General features: G+C 36.5%; 1 protein-coding gene across 12 annotated transcripts in view; it reads right to left on the bottom strand.

Annotated features, from left to right (window-relative positions):
• BLTP1 (bridge-like lipid transfer protein family member 1) overlaps positions 1-23,491 on the bottom strand; it is a 191,708-nt gene that overhangs the window by 51,121 nt on the left and 117,096 nt on the right. For 11 of the 12 annotated variants that reach the window (XM_079153382.1, XM_079153390.1, XM_079153387.1 and 8 more), the window contains 12 exons: positions 21,817-22,523; positions 21,156-21,401; positions 19,296-19,389; positions 17,052-17,102; positions 14,336-14,542; positions 12,740-12,978; positions 10,210-10,454; positions 7,286-7,391; positions 5,387-5,484; positions 4,237-4,422; positions 3,006-3,174; positions 1,344-1,555 (listed from right to left, as the gene is read on the bottom strand). In XM_079153382.1, the coding sequence (XP_079009508.1) occupies positions 1,344-1,555; positions 3,006-3,174; positions 4,237-4,422; positions 5,387-5,484; positions 7,286-7,391; positions 10,210-10,454; positions 12,740-12,978; positions 14,336-14,542; positions 17,052-17,102; positions 19,296-19,389; positions 21,156-21,401; positions 21,817-22,523 (2,560 nt within the window). The remainder of the gene's footprint in view (positions 1-1,343; positions 1,556-3,005; positions 3,175-4,236; positions 4,423-5,386; positions 5,485-7,285; positions 7,392-10,209; positions 10,455-12,739; positions 12,979-14,335; positions 14,543-17,051; positions 17,103-19,295; positions 19,390-21,155; positions 21,402-21,816; positions 22,524-23,491) is intronic. The other variant, XM_079153389.1, reaches the window with a different exon arrangement.

Raw genomic sequence — 23,491 nt, 5'->3', positions numbered from 1 at the left:
GCCATGTCCATTTTTTCTTTTAATTTGCAAAGGTTTAGTCATCTGTTTTTATATACAGGGTCTCTGTTTCATCTGTTGAGAGCGCTCTATCATACCCACTCCTCGTGTGTACAGCCTAAGCTTTTCTGTCCCATCATGCCATGAAAAAACTTATTTACTAAGTCAGACCCAGAAAGACAAGGGTTCAGTGTTTTCTCTCATATGTGAATGCTGTACCAAAGTTAAGAAAAAACAAGGGGTGAGGACCCAGTGACAACAGAAGATCAGAGGAGTAGAGGAGAGCACTGGGCAGGAGGAAGGAGGGGCAGGAAAAAGGAACAATGGTGGCAAGAAATAGCAAAGTATCCTATGCACATACACGAATATACCACAGCGAACTGCACCTTTATGTATGTCTGCAATGCACTAATTTTTAAAAAAAGCTATAAATAAAAAGAAGAAATATCAGTAGCAGAGGAAGGGGTAAAGGGGAGGGAGGAGGGAAGGGAAACAGGAAGCACTGGGGACTGAATTAGAGCAAATTATGTTCCATGCTTCTCATGTCAAAATGAACCCCAATATTACGTGTAACTATAAAGCACTAATAAAACAATTTTAAAAAACTATCACATTTCAATTCCTAAAACACAACATGTAACATTATCATCTTTAGTCCAAAGTTTTTCTTAACACTATTTGCCAAACAGAAATTTTAAAAGAATTCATTCAACACTGGTTGCAGGTTATTTAATGTAAATTAAATTATCATAGTAAAATATATATTTGATGGCTGTAACCGTTACTTCCTGCCTGACAGGTGCTCAGAGCCTTTTCTGATTCATACACATGGATATATTCCTAGACTTGGTCCTAAAATTATGAAAAGAATATCCCTGCTTTATCCATATGTATATATAACTTGAAAGTTTCATTACCATTAAACATCACAGCTTAAAAGCATTTTGGAATTTTCTGCTCTATTATAGATAAGATTATTAAACAATATTTTAAAATTTCCTTTGTTTCCATTTTATAAACAAATCTAAAACAAAGATTTCTTTGCTAAAAAAACAAAACAAAGATTCTGAAAACTGTTTATAAAAGAAAAAATTTAGGGTTATCAGATGGGTGTCAATTTATCACTATTCTGAAGCATATCAGAGTGCTTAAGGGAAGTACTATGCAATCAGATGACAAATGAATAATGGCTGATGGAGTTCAATCTTACTTGCTGGCCACAAAACTCAGGTTGCGAATTTTTCTCCATAAAAAGACATTGCTTTCCTCTGTGCTCTTAGAAATGGCTAGTAGAAATGCCTGGAGTTTAGTCCTGAATAAAAGGAACACGACCTGTCTCCCTGTACCTGAGCAGTGTTGGTGATAGGCAGGCAAATTCCCAGATCATTCACAGTCAGCTGGAGAAAGAGAGTGCCGAAGGCCTGGGCAGATGTCTGCTGAATTCCAGGCAGCATATCCACCACCTCCTTTGTAGCCATATGAATGTCCTTGTGCAAGGCCATTCGCTGTTCATTCCAGTTGTCATAGGCAGCCTTATAATTCAGCCAGAACAGCACAGCTTTTGAGAATTGAGAGAAGACAGAAAGAAAATTTAGATCAGTACTGGAAAAGGTTTACTGTGGTAAGTAAACCTCAATGGTTGCAAAATCCTATTGAACAATAAAAATTACTCCCAGAAAACTACAGCTTTAAAATTAGAAAGGACCTAAGAGGATATATCAACAAATTTTCATCAACCAAAGAAAAGCCAAAGTAGAAAGCAGGCAACTGCATTTTAATGACATTAGAAAGAAGAAAATTCAGGTCCATTCATTTGCTCTAGACTAGAATAGTGTCCCTTGTATCCTACCCAGGAACCGGCTGTAGGGCTTATTGTTACCACTTTTAAATACTCACTAAAAACAGAGGTACATGATGCTGAGAATACATATTAAAAGAATTTAATTCAGAGAAAAAGGTCAAAGACAATTTAAGTGTGTTAACAAGAGATCTTAAGGAAATTCTTCACTTCACGGCACAATATGGAACTAGAAGTCTAAAAAGGTGATAACGGAGGGCCAGAGGAGGAAAAGGAAAAGGAAGAACTGTGCCACAGGCACCAAGAGTAGAAAAGACTTTAAGTGGCTGGTGAAAGCTGGTGAAATGAAAAATGAAAAACACACGATTTATCAAAAGAGAATGTTATCCATAACACTATCAAAAGGGCAATTTCCCTACAAACATCTTGTCACCAGCCTAAGAAGGATACTACTGAATGAAATCTTACTTGGCTTCAAAAATAGCTCATTACCTGTAAAACACATTAAACGTATTTACCCAATCCACCCTACTGAGATTGGGTAAATTTAGCCTTCTTTCCCATTATTTGCTTTAAAGAAAATCAATACACTATTTCCTTAGATCCTGGTGCTCACATACATTTATTCATATTCTCTTTTGGCAAATGTATGCTAGTTCTTACAATATGCCAGGGATTTGCTAAGCCCTGGGATACAAAGGCACCTAAGAGCAGCTTTTCTTCCTTGGTTGCCCTGGTAGACTCCTGCCGAAGAACTTGTTTCTGCTCTAAGCACCACAGGGAAGACTCCCTCACACCCTAGGACACGCCATCTCTAGCTACACTTGTGTCCACTTTGGTCTCCTTCCATTGGACTGGTTCCTGAGGGCAGGGATCCTGTTGTCCATTTTGTATTCTCCAAGACCATACACAATAAATGTGTACAGAATAAATACAGTGCCAAAACATAAATGAGTGGATGAGTTATCTATAATAAAAATTTAGTAATAAATTTCAGAATCATTTACTTCTATTTATCCATATAGAAAACAAAAATAACTTTAAAATAACTTAAAACACTAAAGTAAATAGGCAAGAAGTTATTTGTATGTTCACCTTTCAGATTTATGAGTCGTTTAGCTGTTGAGCACTCACATTGGTAAATCACAGATCATTTTTATTGGGCATTATCAAATTATTTCTATGATAGCAATCACTGGCTCAATCTCACCTCTATCAAAGGCCACAGGTTGGGCATACACAATTGGTCTATTTAAGGTAATAAGCACAGCTTCTCTATCTGAAGAACCACTGATTTCTTCTCGAAGGGCATTCCTTAATCCAATTCTAGTTTTAAAATAGGCAACTTGATGAAAATCAGAACCAGCTTCCTCATAAACCTAAAACAAATTTTAAAGCTCAATAAAATCAAATAATTGAAAATGCTTTAATAAAACTAAACATCATTAATGATATTATGCCCCAAAAGAACTATAGTATAATTTTCCTTGATTTTATCAATGATATATTCCCTATATTTGGTACCATGAATGTTTTGAAATTAATACACAGCATGAATAGCCATAGAGGAGGTAATTAGGCTGGGAGTGTGGCTCAGTGGTAGAGCACTTGACCAGCATGCTGAGGCCTGAGTTGGCACTGGGAGGAAAAAGGAAAAGTAAAGATAAAGTCATGAAGTTCCTACAAAAACTAGGATGAGGTTCATACTCAGAATGGCATATACTAAATGTTTCAAAATAGTTAAAACACACTCTCTTCCCAAAACATGTTTCGATTTGAAAAATTAATGTTTTTCTAGAGACAAAATTTTTGATCATTTTTTCCCCCATATAATCTTTAATGTAGTCATTTGATTTTCAAACTGTGACTAGCATTTTTTAAATTGGTTCTTCGAATCAAAGAGGGGGAAAATGGTTAAAATGGACATAATTTTCAGCAAAAGGAAAACAAAAAAAAAATTCCCAATAAGCAGCAAAACTTAATTCCTATCAAATACAAAATCTGAGCAACTGACACCTTTTTAAAATAATTTACATATCCAACATTACTATATGTAAAAATATCCTCTGGGTAAATTATAAGCTTGCAAACATTGTAGGTACTGACTAATGTTAGAACATTGAAATAAAAAATAATGTTTAACAAACTTAAAAAAAAAGAAATATTTATGAAGATACTAGAATTCAGTTTCATGTGACTACACAGCAATATGCTTTCCACAATACTTGATGAAATGCAAGGGTAAAATTGTAAAAGCCTTTAAAATAAGTTTTTAAAGTTTTAAAAAATAAAAAAGTCATTAGAATTTACAATCAAAAATTGTAGGGAATTATTTAAATATCTTTGTAAATACAATCCTACACAAATTAAAGTAGTCCCAATTGATATGCAAAATTCAAAGGTCACAGTTTTTTAATACCAATAATATATTCCATACATACCTGATGTTTAACAATTTGTCCTAATGCCAGATTTAAATCCACTTGGCATTTACCAAATAATTTCAGATAGCTACTACTTCCTGGTGAAGCTTTGGTTTGAAGTCGGTTAGATAGTTCCAGTTCAATCAATCCAGTTTCAAACCTCACAGCTCTCATTGATGGAGTTGTGGCTGTTACTTGAATACCCTAGCAGATTACATGTAATGGGGGAAAAGGGGAGAAGAATCTTAAATCAACAATATAGGCTCACTCAAATGCAGTCTTTCAATATCCGATAAATAAAACAGTGACGTTCTAAAAAATGTACAGGACATGTCTAAGGAGCTGATAAACCCAGCAACATTCTTTCATTTCTAAAGTCAGTGGAATTTTTTGGGTTATTAAATTTCATTTGAGCATTTTCTATTTAAAATTGAGTGTTCACTAACAAATGAATAAATTAAAATTAAATAACTACTTGGTAAGGATAATTTTTAAAAATACAAATATTTTAACTGTTGAAAATATTAACGTTTCAACTCAAGTCATGATTTTTTGGTTTTTTTTTTTTTTCTTTTCCATGTGGGGGACTGAACCCTCGATCTCATACATGGTAGGAGTGCACTCTACCATTCTACCCTGTCCCTAAAATATTAATTGAATAGGTACACAGAACATTTCATGCAGAATAAATCATAACCTCAGTATCTAGAAAAATCAAATATTTATCAGAAGAGGGTAATTAAATTTGTTACAACTGTATAACATATAATACAGGTGTTCAAGAAGATATAAGTTGATCTAAAAATTCTGTTATGGATAGATACCCAAAGTTTTAAAAAAAATACATAAATATGTACATATATAGAAATACTAATAAATGGACTGAGGATGTAGTCCAGTGTAGAATGCTTGCTTGCCATGTGTAAGGCCCTGAATTCAATCCCTAGCACTGCAAAAAACAAAACAAAAAAAAAGTAGGAAAAAAAGAAGAAATTCTAAAGAATATTCAAACAATTATTAAACCTTCTTTCTGAGTTAATATGGTTATTATTATTAGAATATGGTTTATTTTCAGTTTGGTAATTTAAGTATTGAATAAATTTTTTGTGTAAAGCACATATTGAGTAATAAAACATTTCTACAAGTACCATTATAATTTAAATGTTACCTTAAACTGCAAGTTCAGAGAATAGAGGAGAATTTTAGGCTTATCTCCATCTGCTGTTCCATCATGTTCATTCCAGAGAGGAATAGGCTGCTCCCCACCTAAGAAATGTTAAACAACTGAAGGTCTGGAGTAATTTTATTTACAAGGAGAAAATCCACTTGTATCCTGGAAGGACACGTAGACAGGACAAGTTGTCTGCATGCCCAGTGCTGCCTATGGGTTGCCCCTGCCTCCTTTGAAATATTCCATTACATTTACAACTCCCTGGATATCTTGTCTTCTTTTTTTCTCTTCTACCTATAAGCAGGTATTCTCTCTACCTCCTACCTGGGCTTCATCCATGACCACCTCCTCCTCCAGCTGGCTACCGAATACCCCTCCCCTTCTCATCGCCGCCTTCCTCCAAAACCAAAGGAGCTCTGAAGTCCGGGGTTGGGGTCACCACGTCTCATTCCCCACCTTCATTCGCACATGGCTTCTCCTGCTGCCACATGGTTGGGAAGTTCTGCACGCCCTCCCTTCAGGGGATGGTGTTTACCTTGTACTGCTTTTTGAAACATTAAGTCACTAGGCTCAGCTTCCCAATGAATCCTAAACTATGGACCAGCTTGCTCACTGTCCCCTGAGCTCCCTTTCTACAAGGGTCTTGGCAATGCACTGCTGTCAGGTTTTATCATTGCCTGCCTTCTCGACCTCGCAGACATCTGCATCAACCTGACACCTGAGGGAGGGAGGGAGTCGGAGTGTGCCACGTGCCGGGTGCTCTTCTCAGTGCCTTGCCACATACCAGCTCATTCAAAGCCTCCCTGGTGCATTCTTTCTCACATGGCATGTATCAGAACACACTTCTGCTAGGGAGGTGTCCCTGCTCCAGCTGGACTGAGTTCCTGAGGACAGTGACTGAGTGGCCTCATCTTCCTGAATGCAGTCAGACGCCAGGGCTGTGTGGTGGCCTGCCCCCACCTTCCATCCTCTCTGCACACCCTCACACAGTGGACGTCTTCAAAATCCCTTCACACTCCCACGATTCTTTTCTCAAGTCAGCAAACAAACACACCTTTCTCTCCCAATTCCTTGCAATTTTTTCCTCACATTCTCCATTTGTTTTAAAATGCACTCAACTATCAAAAGTAAAACAGACTCAAGCCTCAGTTCAAAGCATTCCCACACCAGTAGGCCTGGATAATAAGGACCTCTTCCACGAACTGTTCTCTCCCCTGACGCCTGTTTGCACTTGACTCTCTCGTTCACTCGCACTTTATATAGTATATGTAAGAATATCTGATCTCCCCAACGAAAGCACAAGCTCCCCAAGCCTGCTAAACGTATTGTCCACATATGATCGTAATTTCCTCATCACCTTGAGTGGGCCATAAGTGTTTCAAGTTCTGAGTAGATGACTACTGAGTGATTGATTTATTTCTTTATCTCTCTTATATGTGATTTGTAAAGATAATTTATACAGGGACAATTTCTACTTGGACTTATAGAAGGGATTATGTCATAGAAAAATATTACACAGAGTGTATCTACATTTTGAGAATTTTTAAGAAGACTGCTACTAAACATTGTTTAATAAGACAGGCAGTACCAGGCAGGAAAGTCCTCAGCTTCTCCATGGCCCTGCAGGCAGCGCCTGCTCAGGTGATGTAATCATGAGGTGCAGCAAACACACCACATGTGATCAAACAACCATGGGGCTTACTTTGAAAACAGGTTGTCTTTTCTGTTGGCTCAATGAAATAAAGAATAATTGGTACTTTTCGGGAGTAGTAAGAATAAAAATCCAAAGAAAATCTGTTTTCACAATCAACTGATGGATCGAATTTTGCTCCTGTTCTGTCAATTAAGTTTTATTTCAAACCTGCACCTACACTATAGGATACTAGATCATCTTACCAGAAACTTTTTGTATTACTTCATTGACTTCCTTCATGAACACTTTCTGTACAAACACCAAGTGGTTCAGAAGATCAGTTGTGAGATTATGTTCAAAGGAACCAACCTGCCAAATAGAACCAGGGCATCAGACTAACAGTAGATCAACACCACCATCTTAGTCTACACCTTTCCTTAAAACATCATCCAAATCTCAGAAGAAAAGAGATGACTGGAATACATACTATTTGAGATCAATATACTGAAGACAGGTTTAAAATAGAAACCCTAATCTTTATTGGCCTGACAGATATGGGTCATTCCCAAATGTTTGTTTTAAAACCAGTAATTAAGTTGTGAGAAATATTTTGAAAACAAATAATAATATCTTAAATATATAACCTGTTAATTTCAAAATTAAAATTTTACCTAGAGTAAAATTTATTTTTAATGATCACCTTTGTGATTTCAGAACCAGAGACAAGCATCATTGTAAGTAAATTTACTTATTCTATACAATTATGTATTGACCACTTATTTTATGTACCACATTAAATGATAAGGATACAACAATGAAAATTCTGTGTCTCAGGATCATGCTTACTGAATTAACAAACTGGAGATACCTAATTAAGTTGTGTCCTACTTAGTACAAGGCATTATACTTCAGGCAGGAATTAACTAATTAACAGATTAAATAGAAAGTAGCCCCTAATTGAAGTTGAGTATTATAGGAAAGATAGTTTTAAACATGATGAAGAAAAATGCTTCATTTGCCATTTTGCTAGGCTTCCTATTTTGATCAAAAATTAAAAAAGAAAAATAGACTTGGCAGTTTTAAGTAAGGAATTATAGAAAGCTTAATCCTAACGTTTATTTTTCCTTTTTATTTTGTATAGAATAGGACAAACAGGGTAGAGGTGATTTTCTGGTTTATTTTAGGCCGTAACAAAATTTGGTTTTAAAAGGGATGCAACTTTAGATTCTTTGAAATATTTGAAAATGAACTGTATTTTTACTAAATTTCGGATGCTTTTCTGCCTAAATTACAAATTTTATTCCTTTCTAATATCTAATATTAATAAGGAATCATGCGACACATTGCATTAGATTTGCTTTATTTTCCTTCAAATGCAGCATTAATAATGGTATTGCTAAATAGAGTGTGGGGCACTTTTTTTCAGAGTAGAAAACGCAAATGAAATATACTTTAAAATTGTTGGGGGCCGCTGCCCTGTAGGGCCCGCAGTGGTGGCTGGCCTCGCCCTCAGATGGCGCTGAGAAGCCCAACTGCAAAGAAAAACAACTTTAAGGAAGTGCTTTCTATTGGCTGACTGATCTCCTCCACATCCGTGCTCAGCTCGTGATCAGCACATGTCCTCATTACCCACCATTAAGTCTCCACGAGCCAAACGCCTGACCCGTTAAGGTGATTGGCTGTTATATCCCATAAAGCTGCGTACTTTGCGCGGCGGCGAGAGCAAGCAAGGCAAGGAGGGCAGGCAGCAGCTGCAGGACGAGAGAAGAGGAGAGGCGGCCGCGGCGTGACGAGAGAGGAAGAAGAGAGAAGTGGCAGCTGCACGAGAGAAAAGAAGGAGAGAGAAAGCTGCGCGACAAGAGAAGGAGGAGAGAGAGAGCTGCACGACAAGAGAAGAAGAAGAAGAAGACGGCGGCGGTGGAGGAGGAGGAAGAACCGACACTCGGCTCTCCCATAAAAATAAAGACCTTAAAACTTCATTTGAGAGCCGAGTCTTCATTGTACTTGCTGGACGAGACATAAAATCTTTCAAGTAAAACTTTTAACTTGTTAGAAACTTGGGCACTTTTTTGTATACTCATTTTTCACAAACAGAAATCCCAGCTTACGAGCTAATAAGGTAAGTAGGATCTGAAGAAGGCTAAGTCGAACTTAAGTATGCCCCCTGCAACTTATTATTTCTATTAAAGAACTCAAAAGAGCGTTCATAGAGATGCTTCAGATCCCAGAGATAAGAGTTTATAAGATGTATAGTAAACTGCACTTTGTTAAGGTTGTCACTGCTTCTGCCAAAGTGACATGGTAAGGTGAGACACAGAGTGCTGGGGGACCAGCCAGGTTTGGCTCCTGCCTTCTCACTTGATAGCTGGGAGACTTAAGGAAAGGTGTTTATCCTCTTGGCTTCAATCTTCTACTCTATAAGTTAGAATATCAATGAAATCTCAACTCTCAGGGGCTAAGACAAGTAGACTCTAAAGAAGGTACATCAGACTTAACTGTGTCCCTATCACTAATATTTCTTTCAAAGAACCCAAAGAGCTTTCTTAACAGAATTTCAAATCAGATGAAAGACATGTCCAAGTGCTTCTTAAATTTTTGACTGTACAAATAAAAAGCAAAAATGATAATGATGATGATGATGATGATGATGAAGAAGAAATCAGGTACCCATCTTTCATATGAGTTTAGTAAACCTTTCATTCTCTAGGACTCTATCACTAATAATTACGTATATTTATATGAAACATGTAACCTCATTAAGGTTCAGTTTCCTCATTTCAAAATTAGAACAAATGTATCCACCTTAGAGGGTTGAGTTTAGGTCTACAGATGTCAATACATAAAACCTCTGGAATCTAGCTGCTATTTGCCTTCAGGAAGCAAATACACTGTGACTACAATGCCAAGATTGACATTAAACTCAATGTAAGAAATGTAAAATTCAAAGATGACTAGTACATTTTAAAAAGCATGTTTCAATTAAACTATAGGGGAAGAGAAAGAGACACGAGTCAGGCAGCCACACCCCTACCCTTGATTCCACAGAGAAGGCTGCTATAGGAACAAATGATTTCATGCTTAAACTTAAAAGTTTGTAACAAAGGTTTGGATAAATATATATTTTGGCACACCTCAATCTGGAAGACTTGTAAATTAAAAGGATAAGAAAATCTAAAAATAAACGTACTTCTGCCACACAACGTAGGTAATTTCCCTGCAGGTAGTACCCCTGCTTGGAAGGCAGCTCGTCGATACTCCACACCTGATCAGAGCAGCTGTCATGCTCTTCCATGATGTACTTCCCTGACATAGTAACAGGAGGAAGGTTAAGACTGGCAGAAGGAGGAATGGTTGACATATCTGTGGCCGAAACTTTTGAAGTGAAACGCAATCTGTGATTTGGCAGCTCAAATGTAAACCTTGTCTGTGCACCTGCAAGAAATAAAAGAAGTTCTTGTTTGTGTAGGTGCTCACTGGTGCACCAATTCCTCACTTCTGCAAGAGCAATGTCCAAGAAAAATAATGAACCTTTCACAATATGCCCTGAAATACATGAAAGGATATTTTAAGTTTGCTCATAAAATACTCCCTTTTCTTTAAACATACATATGGTTTCTACAAAGAGTCAGTCAGCAAGTAGTATTAAACCATGAAGATTAGACCTTCTAGTTGTCCAATATGGTATCGGTGCCAGAAAAACAGTTACAGATGTTCTTTATATCAGAGAAGGCAGAACAGAAAAAATGTGCCCTTATCATGGAGAAGTTATAATGAGAGAAACTAGTCCAAGTTAAAAACCAAAAAAAAAAAATTCCACACCAACACAGTGCTTCATTCATAGAGAACAGTTAGCAGCTGACAGTTTGTCACCTAATCCTAAGTAAGTGTGGAAAGTAGTGAAAACTGTCAAAATCAAATCAGTTAAACAGAACTCAGTGAAAACATTCATAAGTACAAACACATTTATTTTTTACCTTAAGAAATAAGGATATGTTATGAGTTTTCATTTATGATTGCCTTAAGCCTTAAATCAACTGTCTGGCACGAGGTTGGTAAGTAAACACAGAAATATTACTTCTACTATTATTCAGCCTGTATGTCCCCAACTGTCCTGGAGGCCTATAAGGGCAGCCGAAGCCTATCACAATTGAGAACTGCTACTGCCCACTCCATGTATGACATGTTTACACAGTGCATTCCTGTAGACCAGCACAACCTAAGGGTATGCTTTCCACTGTCCCAGTAGAACATCACCATGTGACCCATTTTATCCACACAGACACCTTGTTATCTATTCCTAGTGCTCTGAACACACCCACTACATCCACAGGCCAGATCCACTATATCCGCTGCCCACCCAACCATATTTTTTTTTTTTTTTTTTTTTTTTTATACCAGGGATTGAACTCAGGGGCACATCCCCAGCCCTTTTTATTTTTTTATTTAGAGACAGGGTCTCACTGAGTTGCTTAGGGCCTCACTAAATTGCTGAAGCTTGAAACTCGTGATCCTCCTGTCTCAGCCTCCTAAGCCACTGGGATTATATGCATGTGCCTCTGCACCCAGCCCACATAATAATTTTTACATGTAGAAAGAGCCATAAGTAGGAAAGTGCTCACATAACCAGGGTAGCACCTGAGAAGGCCCTGACCTCCTCCTGCTCACCCCTGCAGCCAGGTGGACTCCTGACTCTCACCTGCCAGCTGCAAGAGGGGGACTATCCACACCATCTCTATGTGAGCACCCTTAGATGAAGACCTGGAACCTGAAGTAGCCCAGGCTGCAGCCACTGCTCACCCACCACCAGTGCAAGTGCTCTGCCTCTGCTTTTGTCCTCTGGCTTCATCTCAAAAGAATCTGGTGGAGTTCTTACCCGTATGGATATTTGACAATATGTCACTATGCTTTCAAAATATTTCCATTTTCCTAGTTGCAAACTGCCTGTCTGGTTTCTGACTTGCTGCTTTTATTTCATGGGTGATTTGAATAAATGATGAAAACAGTCTGACTTCAGGTACCAACGGCCTTCACTATTTGAAACCTAAGACTTCTGACTCTGCCAAATCTGGATACTCACTTTTCAGTCTTCTGTTTCTGAAAATATGAAGTTCTTTTGGTTTCAGAAAAATCATTCTTAATAACCAGAACTTGAAATGCCAGGGGTAGGAATGCACATACTTATCTCAATATGTGTGCTCACATGTGTATGTATCAGTGCTTTAAAAAATAATCTATTATGTTAACAGAATAAAGAAAACATTTTCACTTCAATAGATAAGTATCTGATTAAATTCACCAATTATTCTTCAGAGACACTCAGTTCACTAGAAAAAGAAGCACATTTTCTTAACCTGACAGAGCATACCTAGCAAACATGACAGCAAATATTAACTCATTGGTGAAATGCTGATTCCTCAAACAACAAGAGTAAGACAAGGCAAACACAGTAAGGCAAGAAAAGGAAATAAAAGGCATAAAGACACAGGAGAGTAATGCAGTATATCACCTGCAAATAGTACCTCTGCTTAACAGAAAGCTCTTATCATTTTTTTCCTGACTAAAAAACATCATTAATAAAATCCAAATGCTGTGGCCCAATATTTTGATATTTTCACATAACATTTATAACACCAAACTTCCCTTTCTGTCAAGATATTATTACCAATTTCTCAAAACTTCATAAATTTTCAGAGGCTAAACTGAGAATTCAGCGTTACCTGTCATTCCGTGACTTCTCATTCTTCCCATCTTGTATTCTGCTTTCAGAGACGGTAACAGTGCTGCTCCAATAGCAATGCCATCTAACATGGCACTGAATTTAAGAACAATAGGCTTCTTCTCTAAGCCTTCTGGGAGCTGAGGAAATTCATTTGTCTCAACAGGAGTTTGATTAACACTTGTTGGGGTTTTTTCAGAGGGCAGCGGAGTTGCAATATCTTCTTTCATAGGTTGTGGGCTACAAACCAAGAAGAAAATAATTTTTCAAAAACCACAACAGCTATTTTATTGTATGAAATAATTGGAATTCTTAGTGAAAAACAGCTCTTGAACAACAATGATCTAGAAAAGCAGAAAAAAGGAAATAACATTAGTGACTCTTGCAATACTATACTTCTGAGGTGATTCATATCATTAACACAAAACTAGAATTTAAACACAAGATTTCTGAGTCTAAATTCTATGACTTACCCACTTGCACTCTACTATCAAATGCAATACTATTCACACGCTGCCACTACTGTTGCTACCATCTGATAACACCACCAACAATAACCAATTATTTGAGTGCCAGATGTTGCTCTTAAGAGTTTTGTGAGTTTTATCTTATAAAATCCTTTGAGCAGATACTATTATCTCTACCTTGCAAATAAGAAAGCAGAACTAGAAGTGGTGAAGCTAGGATTTGAACCCAATCAGTGTAACTCCAGACACTGACGTTTTAACTACTATGCCCTACTGACGATACATCATAATAAGGAAAAATCACTTTGAGTATTTTAAAACTAAAATACATGAACACATTCTGGATTCCATGTTCCATTCACAGAAATGTATTTAAATTCTTACTATATGGTGAACTTCAGCTGTAATTTACTACTACATTGAGAATTAAAGATCGAGAGAAAACTGGGGAAAAAAAAATCATTGCTTAAGGACACCATGAAAAGATACACTAATGTCTTCCCTCTTCACAGGATGGAGAAGCAACGTCATAAAACATGTTCTCTTTGTTTTACAAATATTTCTATTAGTTACAACTTTTGGAGACCAAGAATAAGGTTTGGCAATGCAGGTACCATGAACACAAGGTACAGGCATAGGGAATGAAGTTAATGCATAAAGGTCTGATTTGCTGTCCTTTAAAATATTCTTGTGGCATTAAATGCAGTCTTGAATAATTCATGTAAAGGACAATAATATCATGTATGATAATATAAAGGACAATTTCATGTCATGAACAGTATAAAATCATGCATGGGACATAAATGACCAGTGCAATTTGTTAAATTTTAGTGAATCCAAAGCAAACAAGGATTGGTGGTCCTAGGATCCAACAGTTTGCATTGTGTTAGTACCTTCTGGTGCTCTTTCCAGCTGCATTATGCAACATGGAACATCAGCACCTGCATTTCTGACACAGATGACATCCAATATAGATTCTCCCATGATCACATCTTACTGCTCTCCACCTGCGCCACTGTTCAGATGTCAACACTTACAAGTACCTTCTTCTTCTCAAAATTCTGTTAACAGGCAAAGAAACCCTAAGGTATCACACAGAATCACTGAATGGGAACGGTGGGATCACTCACACTGTAGAAGGCTGTCTGATGAGGTCTGAGATTTGTTTGGAGAGCTGGTGAGAACTTCGGACCATCATGCTGTGCAAGGTCGCAGGGTGCTGAGGAATGTTGATGCTGATGGCACCTACTTTGAACACAGCTGCATTGTTTGTTTTCAGCCCCCTCTGGGCACTGTAGAGGGCCTGGGACTTGGCAATACTACATTTCACTACAGTTCTACCAACAGAGGAGGAGGACCATTAAATACAGCCATACAAAGAGACATTCTGAAGATAAATTGAGAGTATTCAATGAGCTAAATAAGACTTTTCATATAGTAAATTGTATACAGATGAAATGTTTTCCAAAAATATTAAAAACATTCCACATTGCATTGAACAGCATATAACTTCTCTAATAGAAATTTCTAGAAAAAACAGTATGTGCTCACATGTACGTAAAAGCACAGACACATCATTACATACATGTGCACATAAAATTCCATTTGACTTCTGTTCCCATTCAGAACTTCCCTTTCCTCTCCAACTTAAAAGATTTGTACAACCACTAACAAGAGACATGCTAAAAATATAAAGAAAAGGAATATTATGCTTCTTAAAATCTAATCAGAGCCAAAGATATCACTCTTAACCATCACTTACTATGTTAAAAGAAACTAAAGGTAGACTAGGCACTTTAAAAGTCCTACTGCCTGAACTCATGCAGTAAAAGCAAAATGGAAAAACCTCCCTGTCCTTGTGGTTGTTGCAGGTGAGGCTCACTGTGGACCTGGTGGAGCATGGGAAGTGGACTAGTGCTGTTGAGGTATCCTTTAACCAGTCTTCCTGGACACTTGAGTGAATTCTCAAGCATGTATCAGGAACACCCATCATGCCACATGCTTTGATGGTCTCCATGTTAGATTCTAACCACTTCTTTCTTGCATAAAAGTCCCAATTACACTGTGTTATGTGGCCTTGTTAGGTAACAACTCTCTTCAAGAATCATAATTATCAAATTGATAACTCACAGTGGCAACCTATAAACTATCTAATTCCTCAGTCCAGGTCTCCCACATTCTTTCCAGGAACACTTTGACAAGAGTATACTCTCTGTGTCTGGTTCAGTTTGGTGGGTGTAGACCATCGTGTTGTTCAACCCTAAGAAATGCTGATCTATACCAATAAAGCATCCTAATTCTTAACTGGGAATAGCAGCCTTGCTCAGCACAAATTAGATTTTCCATCAGCTCTTTGCCACTCAGTGAAAATATAAATTGAAAACAAACAGAAAATGCAAGCTACATTTCTTCCTTACTTTCCACATGTATCTATCTCACTGTTTCTCTTTATAACCTGTGGAAGGTTCCCAAAATATCACTTTTAATTATACAAGAGCATATGCAATACTGCACTTTCAATTATTCACCAAAAGTCAGAATGGAAGCAAATGGGGCTGAGCTCTCCTATTGGAGACCCTATGGAAGTATTTCCAGGGGAGATTTTTATGTTAAGGATTAAGAACTTCAGGGCTCTGCCTTGCCCAATACTAGAGGAGCCCATTCATTGTGCAGTTTATATTAATGATGTCCACTACTCCAAGAGGCATTCCACGGAGCTGGACAACATGATGGTACCACATCATCATAACCACTCTCTAGCTCCGCCCCCTACCTACCTGGTGGGTACCAAACTTCAGAGACAGGGAGAGGGAGGAGACTTGTTTGTGCAACTTGACCTACATTGCCTCCCCTGGGTCAAGGTTGCCTGAAAAATCTCTGTAATGGGGATGGGGAGTGTAGTGATCACATACTATTGATTCAACTACTAAAAATCATTGGAATTTCTTTCCCATTGGGCAATTGCACCTTATATGTTTCTCTCTCTAAAAGGAAAGGGGGGTGGCTTATGAGAGATATCAAGACAAAGATCCCAACTTTATTCTCTTAACTGTGGCATCTCTGGAGCCTACACTGTTTCTAGCACACAGTATATACAGTAATAAATAATTGATGAGTAGATGTGGCCTTGATCCAGTGAAAGCATTTTCTCTAAAATCAATATTCATGTATTTTATTATATATTCAGAGAACTCAGTGAATAAAAGGAAATAAAAAATAAATCTCTAGCTACTATGACTTTGGAATTAAATGTGACAAATGTTTAAATATTTAAACACATTTAAATGCTATTTAAATATTTAAAGTAGCTCACTACCACAAAGTACCAGATATATAATGGGTCAAACTGAGTCACTCAAAATATAAAAGCACATACAATAAAGCCATAGATAAAATCTGTAAATAGGGCAATAAACTACATATCTTAAAAACAAATTAAAAATTTGAAATGTACAGATTTTTTCTTATTAGTGTTTTAATAACAATTTTTAATTACTGAAAACTCTTTTGCAAAGTGAAATTTTTTATCTTATAATATCAAACATTAAGAAATATTTGCAATAATATAAATTTTAACAGTAACATGCCTAAAAAAACCATAAGCAACACACAATTACAATGTTACAAACTACTGGCAACAATAAAACAAGGTAGGAATTACCCAACAGGTAGCCCTTACCTGTGTTTTCCTTAAACATTAGTAAGCTTTACTGTATTCAAGTGTCTACATTAAAGTTGTGGAACAAGAACTATATATATTCACAGCCATGAAGGTAATTTAGACACTTATCTTTAAAACTATGATTCTATATCAATAACAAAGCCATGAAAAAGAATATGACGTACAGAAACTCTTGTTTGGCTGTGCTTGTAGGAGATGTAGGAAAATCCTCCAGTCTATAGATGAAGATTCAAGAGAAAGCAGGAAAACAAAAGGGAAGCAAATAAACATTCATATGAATTAGTTACAACATGTCAATCACCTGGAAAATGTTTGACTTCCCATTCATAAAATTTTCCTTCAAAGTATTTTTTAAACTACTTTTTCAATTCATTTCTTTCATTACAACTGGAAATGAAATATTCACAACTCAACCACAAGAATGGCAATGACGAATGAATAATTTTATTTTTCAAATAAAACAGTTCAGTGAGCTTTACTTAGGGGCAGGGTAAGAAATATTGACTTTGTTTTAACATTTTTTTTAAAATTTGTTTTGTAAATACAAACTTTGCAAGCTGAGAGATCATTCGAAGCCCTTCCCTTAAGCGATACCACAGAGAAAAAATCCAAGAGGATAGTGCACACATGACACATGGGACATCTAAAGAAACTCAGTTTACTTTCTGAGCAAGTTAAAGCAACCAGGGTCCTTCAAATTTAGAGTCTATCAGGAGATCAGGGACTCTAACCTCTGTGACTTTCTACACAAGCATCAGGATTTGGGAGAAGAGTAGCTATAGGCATCTCTTCAGACTAAATATATGATTTTAAATATTTTGATCTTTCTGATCTTCAACTTTTTGTTCTTTAAGATAGGGATAAAACCAGTCAGTTCACAGCATTGCAGGGAAGACTAAATAACTGATGTGAGGTTTCTGGTCCACTTCTTGATATTTTAGCTGTTAGATAATAACACCTCCCCCCATGCTGAGTAAACAGAAAAAGATCTCATCTCCCACAACCCTAGAATTCCCTAGTCCTTCTTTTAGAAGACTGCTTAGGAAAGGTGATCTGGACCCTAATGTGGCTATAATGATTCTGTTTACAGGTTCAAACTAGTCCAGCAAGACTTAAACTTGAGATGGTCTCCTAAAAGAAAACGGGCTCAAATCAAAACTCAAGGCAGAAAGCCACGACCCACTTATAAACATCCACTTCAGGAAACATTCCCAAGATGGTTACCACATATGTAGATTTTTAAGTGTCATGACTAGCTCTGTAACCCATCATTCTTCTTAGTTCATCTATGACTAATTTTTATAGTACAGAACCAAAGCTTCCATTTAGTCATCAACTAGGATGATGATGAAACTACAGGACAACAGTCAGCAGATGTGACAGCAAAGAAAGAGCGAATGCTCAAAATCTGACCTCAGTTATCAAAACACTTTGTAGTCACCACATAAAATTGCTCCCCTGAAAGTAAATTATGAATGAAGGTACATACTACCAAGGATACGAAAAAGTCAAATGGCTAAATGTACTGATCACAGATCGGCAGTCTGAATATCCTGTATAAAGGTAATCATCAACAGGGCAATTCTGAACAGATCCAAGAAGAGAACTTAAAGGCAAATGGTTAAGAACAGAGTAAAAAAATAAAAGCACATGAAGCCAGGCACAATGGCTCACACCTGTGATCCCAGCTGCTCAGGAGGAGACTGAGGCAGGAGGATCTCAAGTTCAAAGCCAGCTTCAGAAACTTAGCAAGGCCCTAAGCAACTTAGTGAGAGCCTGTCTCAAACTAAAAAAGAAAAAGACCTGGGGATGTGACTCAGTTGTTAAGTACCCCTGGGTTCATGATGCAGTACCCTCCCTGCCCAAGCACATTATATAGTCTTATCTGTAAATGGCTACCTGTACTATTACAAGGATTTCATAAGCTTTTTGGTTAAATTCATTAAATGCAAAAATGACAAGAAAAGGCTTTAAAATCCAGTGTGAATGAGTAATGACTACTTAATATAAAATTAAGATAACCTATATTCTTTGCCTATAATTTTGTTTTAATTAACTATTTAAATTACATGAACCTTTATTTACATCTTGTAATGTGAACTGAAATTTGTTTTGTGATTATTTTTCCTATTAGACAAACTCACAAAGTATTGAGAGTTAGTTTTTGGGGGTGGGGGTGGGGGGAGAGGGATTAGAGTACATAGCAAAAACAGTTTTAGAAAGAACAATTAATTTCCTAAAAGCATTTTGATTGGTGATAGTCTTAATGATATTCATAATCTTAGTACCTGAGAACATTACATATAAGCCTCAAAATCTAGCAAGTATAAGCTCATCCAAATAATTTCAAGTTTTCTGCAAGACTCTAATGACAAGCAAAAGAAAATAATAACAATTAACACACTTACTGTATATTTGGGGTAATCCCTTCAAGAAGCACAATATTAACCCCACCAATATGAGCAGTGGCACATGTCTCAGTCATCTTTTGATGTAAAACATCTTAAATATGAGAAAAACAATTATTAAAATTCTGGAAATAAGATAACTATACTTCAGATTAAAATTGCATTTTACTCATACTTAGTGACAAAAGATAACTATAAAGTTATGATAAAATCTATTCAAGTATTTTGAAATACTCTTTAAAATTTCCTTATAGGTTTTTATTTCTCTTAATCATACACAGTACCTATCAAAATCAGAACAATGCAAAGTACACACCTTAGTGCGCCATTTGTGCATTAACTAGCCTTTGATACTAAAAGCCTAATAAGTGTTTTTAATCTTGGAAATACTACTTGGCCTTTTCTAAGCTTATTTCTACACTTCCTTAGCAAGAAAACTTGCAAAATTTTTTAAAAAAATTTAAAAATAAAGGAAAAAGAAACCAAATCATATACATAGTTCTCTTGGCCTATGAATCCCTATGATTTTAACAGAAAGTGTAAATATTTTTATTACTTCCAAAACCAAATGAAATCATACATATCACTTTGCTCCCTTTTTTCACTTGACATTTTTTCATATTAATAAATTCTACAATATAATAAATAAAAACAATGGACAATTCTTCAATTCCAAACATCTGGCTGATTTTTTGTACAGACATCTTTTCACACAATCCTGACTTTTTATTCATGTCTAAGGAGGACTGATGTGTTTGTATTCACCTTAGTAATTTATAATCCATAGTTTCTTTGGAGAATTTTACCATTATAATTTTAGTTTTTTAATAATAAATATTCAAAGTACAAAACAAAATAGTTAAAGAAGACTATATAAGAAAAAGCAGACTCAGAATAACTTTTATTTAAACCTTACATATCTGAAAATCATAAAGTTAATAAAAACATAGTGACTTGTAAATTCCTTTATTCACATAAAATAAGCTGTCAGATTATTTTCACAACTATAAAGAAAAAATGTTGACACTTCATAATCATTGCTGTAAAGGAATCCCTTCAAGTTTAGTTTCAAATTGCTGTATCTGTTAGCACTTATTTTTATTTTAGCATCTCTGAAACTAGGATGCATGTTATAATCAATGGCAACTGACTATCTTGAGCAACATTATTTATGGCACATAAAATCATGGTGCATCTTCAAACTGATGGTTTGTTAGATTTAATGAAAAATCATACCTGTATGATCACTCTTGAGATGAACAGTATGTTTTCTATCAACTAATGGAACTTTTGAGGGAGGAATACTGGTGATTGAACCCAAGGATGCTTTATCCTTGAGCTACATCCCTAATCCTTTTTATTTTGACACAGGGTCTAAGTTGTCTAGGCTTGCCTTAAACCTATGATCCTCCTACCTCAGCCTCATAATAGCTGGGATTACAGGCGTGCACCACCTCTGCAGGCTTTCGCAATGACTTCTTACAGAGATACCAAAATGAGTCTGGGTTATAAAATTTCTATAGTGGTAACAAAGAAAAGCAAATAATTCACAAACTTCATTATTTCTTGAAATTTTCAGTCATCAGAGAAATCTTACTAGTGGACATTAAAAGATATTCAAAGATAAAGTGCCACTGGCATTAGATACATTAGCTAGATATTTATATTCTCAAATATGATGTTCACTGACATCAAAGCTGCCTCAATTTGCTGATCTTCAATTACACTCAAAGCCCTTAGGACTCCATATCAGAATCTGGAAGTCACCTCTGGAAGGAAAATGGCTGAGTAGTGCTTTTGGAAACACACCACTGGCTTTCTACAGCAAAGCAGCACTATGGTATGAGGACACCATCATACCTTTCATTTTTTCCTTCAGGGTGAAACTGCCATGGATCCTTTTTAGTTCTGATTCCATTGTCAGCCCACCAATATCTGCCTCCAGGTGTGTGCGGTTTACCATTCCAATGCCAAACACTATTAGAGTAACATGCTGAGGCTCAGAAGTTACCAAGCTACGTTTCCTCTGTGTCTTGGTCAAACTGTTGGTGTCTTGCTCATTCTCAAACACAACTTTACATGTTGGCTCTGTAGGGCTCCGCACTCCTTTATAAGTAAATGGAAATACAGTGTTAGACATGAAAACTGAAAAATATTAGCACATCCCATACACCATCTCATCTTTCTTTCCTTCATATTTGCAACAAGTCCTCTTCCTCACCAAAATGATCTAGTCTTTTTCAACACTTTCCAAGTTCCTATTGAAAGTAAATAGCAGAGCCAGATATTTGAAGTCAGGTTTGTCTGAATCCCTAAGAGCAGCCTGTGTGAGGAAGGAAGGATAGGAAACAGGGCAGTATGACACTGGAAGGTCATTACTATTTTCTCTCCTTGGTGGTGTCCAATTTCTCTGCATTTCAACTACCCACTCAAAACATTTTTCAGGATGAACAACTTAATATGTTTTTTAGTACTGCTATTCTATAAGGAGAAATTTTTAAGTCACTAAAATTTCTGTTACCTGCAGGTCCAAATGTTTCTGAAGATTTTTCCAATATTCCTGTTGGATCAGAGATGAGTGAATAAAAGTTAAGCAGCTTATACATGTTCTGCCAGCACTCAGCTGAAGGCTCACTTTGTTCTGACACTGTAATTGAATCAGAGTCATCCATATGAATAGTCATGTGGTCTACCACATCTTTTGAACCTTTCCTAGACACTTTTGAAGTTCTTCTTTCAGATCTTCCTAGCGAATTTTTGTTCCGGGATTCTTTTTTGTTATTCTCATTGTTGGTCCGTTTGTTCTTTGCATTATTTACTCTATTGCCACCATTAAGGCTTCCTCTAGAACTGCGGCTGAAGTCAGAAGAACGAAAATCTCGATGCTTTCTGGTTTTGAAGGTGGGTGTTGGAGAAGCTGAACCTGCTGTATATCTGCTAAGTTTAATGTCAGTCTGAGTTGCTTTGATATCATCTATCATTGTACTAAACTGGTGAATGAGTCGAACCAAAGCCATATCTACATGCTGGCTTATTGACTGGCAGGAAATAGTAAAGTTGCAATGGAAAGTATTGTAATAGCGCTTGTTAAGATCATGGAAAGAAAGGGCACTGGTAGAGTTCTGAGGTGTGCATACAGACTTCTCCATTACCACAGCACTGATGCTAAACGTTTCCAACATTAATGCTGGCTTGAACTCCAGGGGAGGAAGATTCACGTGCCCTTGCCTAAGAATTCAAAAAGAAAAGGACAAGGTTTTACTTCTTTTTTCTAGAACTATACATCTTCTAAATTTGCAAGCAAACTAATCACCACGGTGCAATATGGAATAAACCATATAAATAATTTTAAGCAAGACAGTCAACAAGATTATGTTTTTTCACTAGACAGTCTTTTGGTCAGCTAGAAGTGAGGCCTTCAGTCTTCCCTATAGATTTTACTCTAAAATGACTATTAAGTCAAAGTCAGTCTTCCTGTACTAAGAAATGATTTCAATAAAGTGATAAAACAATTCCCTCCTGCCATCCTATGGTAGGAAGGATGGTTCTACAATTTAGTCAACTTCAGATCAATCAGGACACATCCCTTAACCTCTCCACCCTCTCTATACTAAGCTACATATTTAAATTCTTCATAGTTACTGGAATTTTATTTGCCATTAGAAAGGAAACCCCCTTCGTATGCTTTAACAAGTTTTAGGTGAAGAGGAAAAGCAATTGAAACAAAAACAAGAAATAAACATGCAAAATACTTAAATCTTGTGCAAAAATTATTTTGGAAAATATTAATTATCTAAAGATTTTTGTGTAAGAATATGATATTCGATTTTAAAACGCCAGAAGTGTCTCAAATCTCCAAAAAACATCTATGGAAAACAACAGTGAATCTCAAACACTGAAACTGTAAAAAAGGTTACTTTCCCCCTCTTTTTCCGTGTGTACTCTGAATGTACAGTCACATAGGTCAAATTAAACAGGACCCCCCCCCCAACAAAAAAAACAATAAAAAACAGAAGGTGCTTTGAAAATGTTCTCAAAGGACTTACAATTAGAAAAGGGTATTTCCTTAATGAATACTAACATTGCTTATTTAATAAGAAAAATGCTGCATCCTAGTATAACTCACGAAAATGCACAACCTTAGAGGAGACCCACACTAAATGCTGAGTATGTGGTAAGAGAAGGAAAAATCTGAT

The sequence above is a fragment of the Sciurus vulgaris genome (assembly GCF_902686455.1).
Source record: "Sciurus vulgaris genome assembly, chromosome: 9".
In the NCBI taxonomy this organism is placed as follows: domain Eukaryota; kingdom Metazoa; phylum Chordata; class Mammalia; order Rodentia; family Sciuridae; genus Sciurus; species Sciurus vulgaris.
This window is presented reverse-complemented; position numbering and strand designations above follow the sequence as displayed.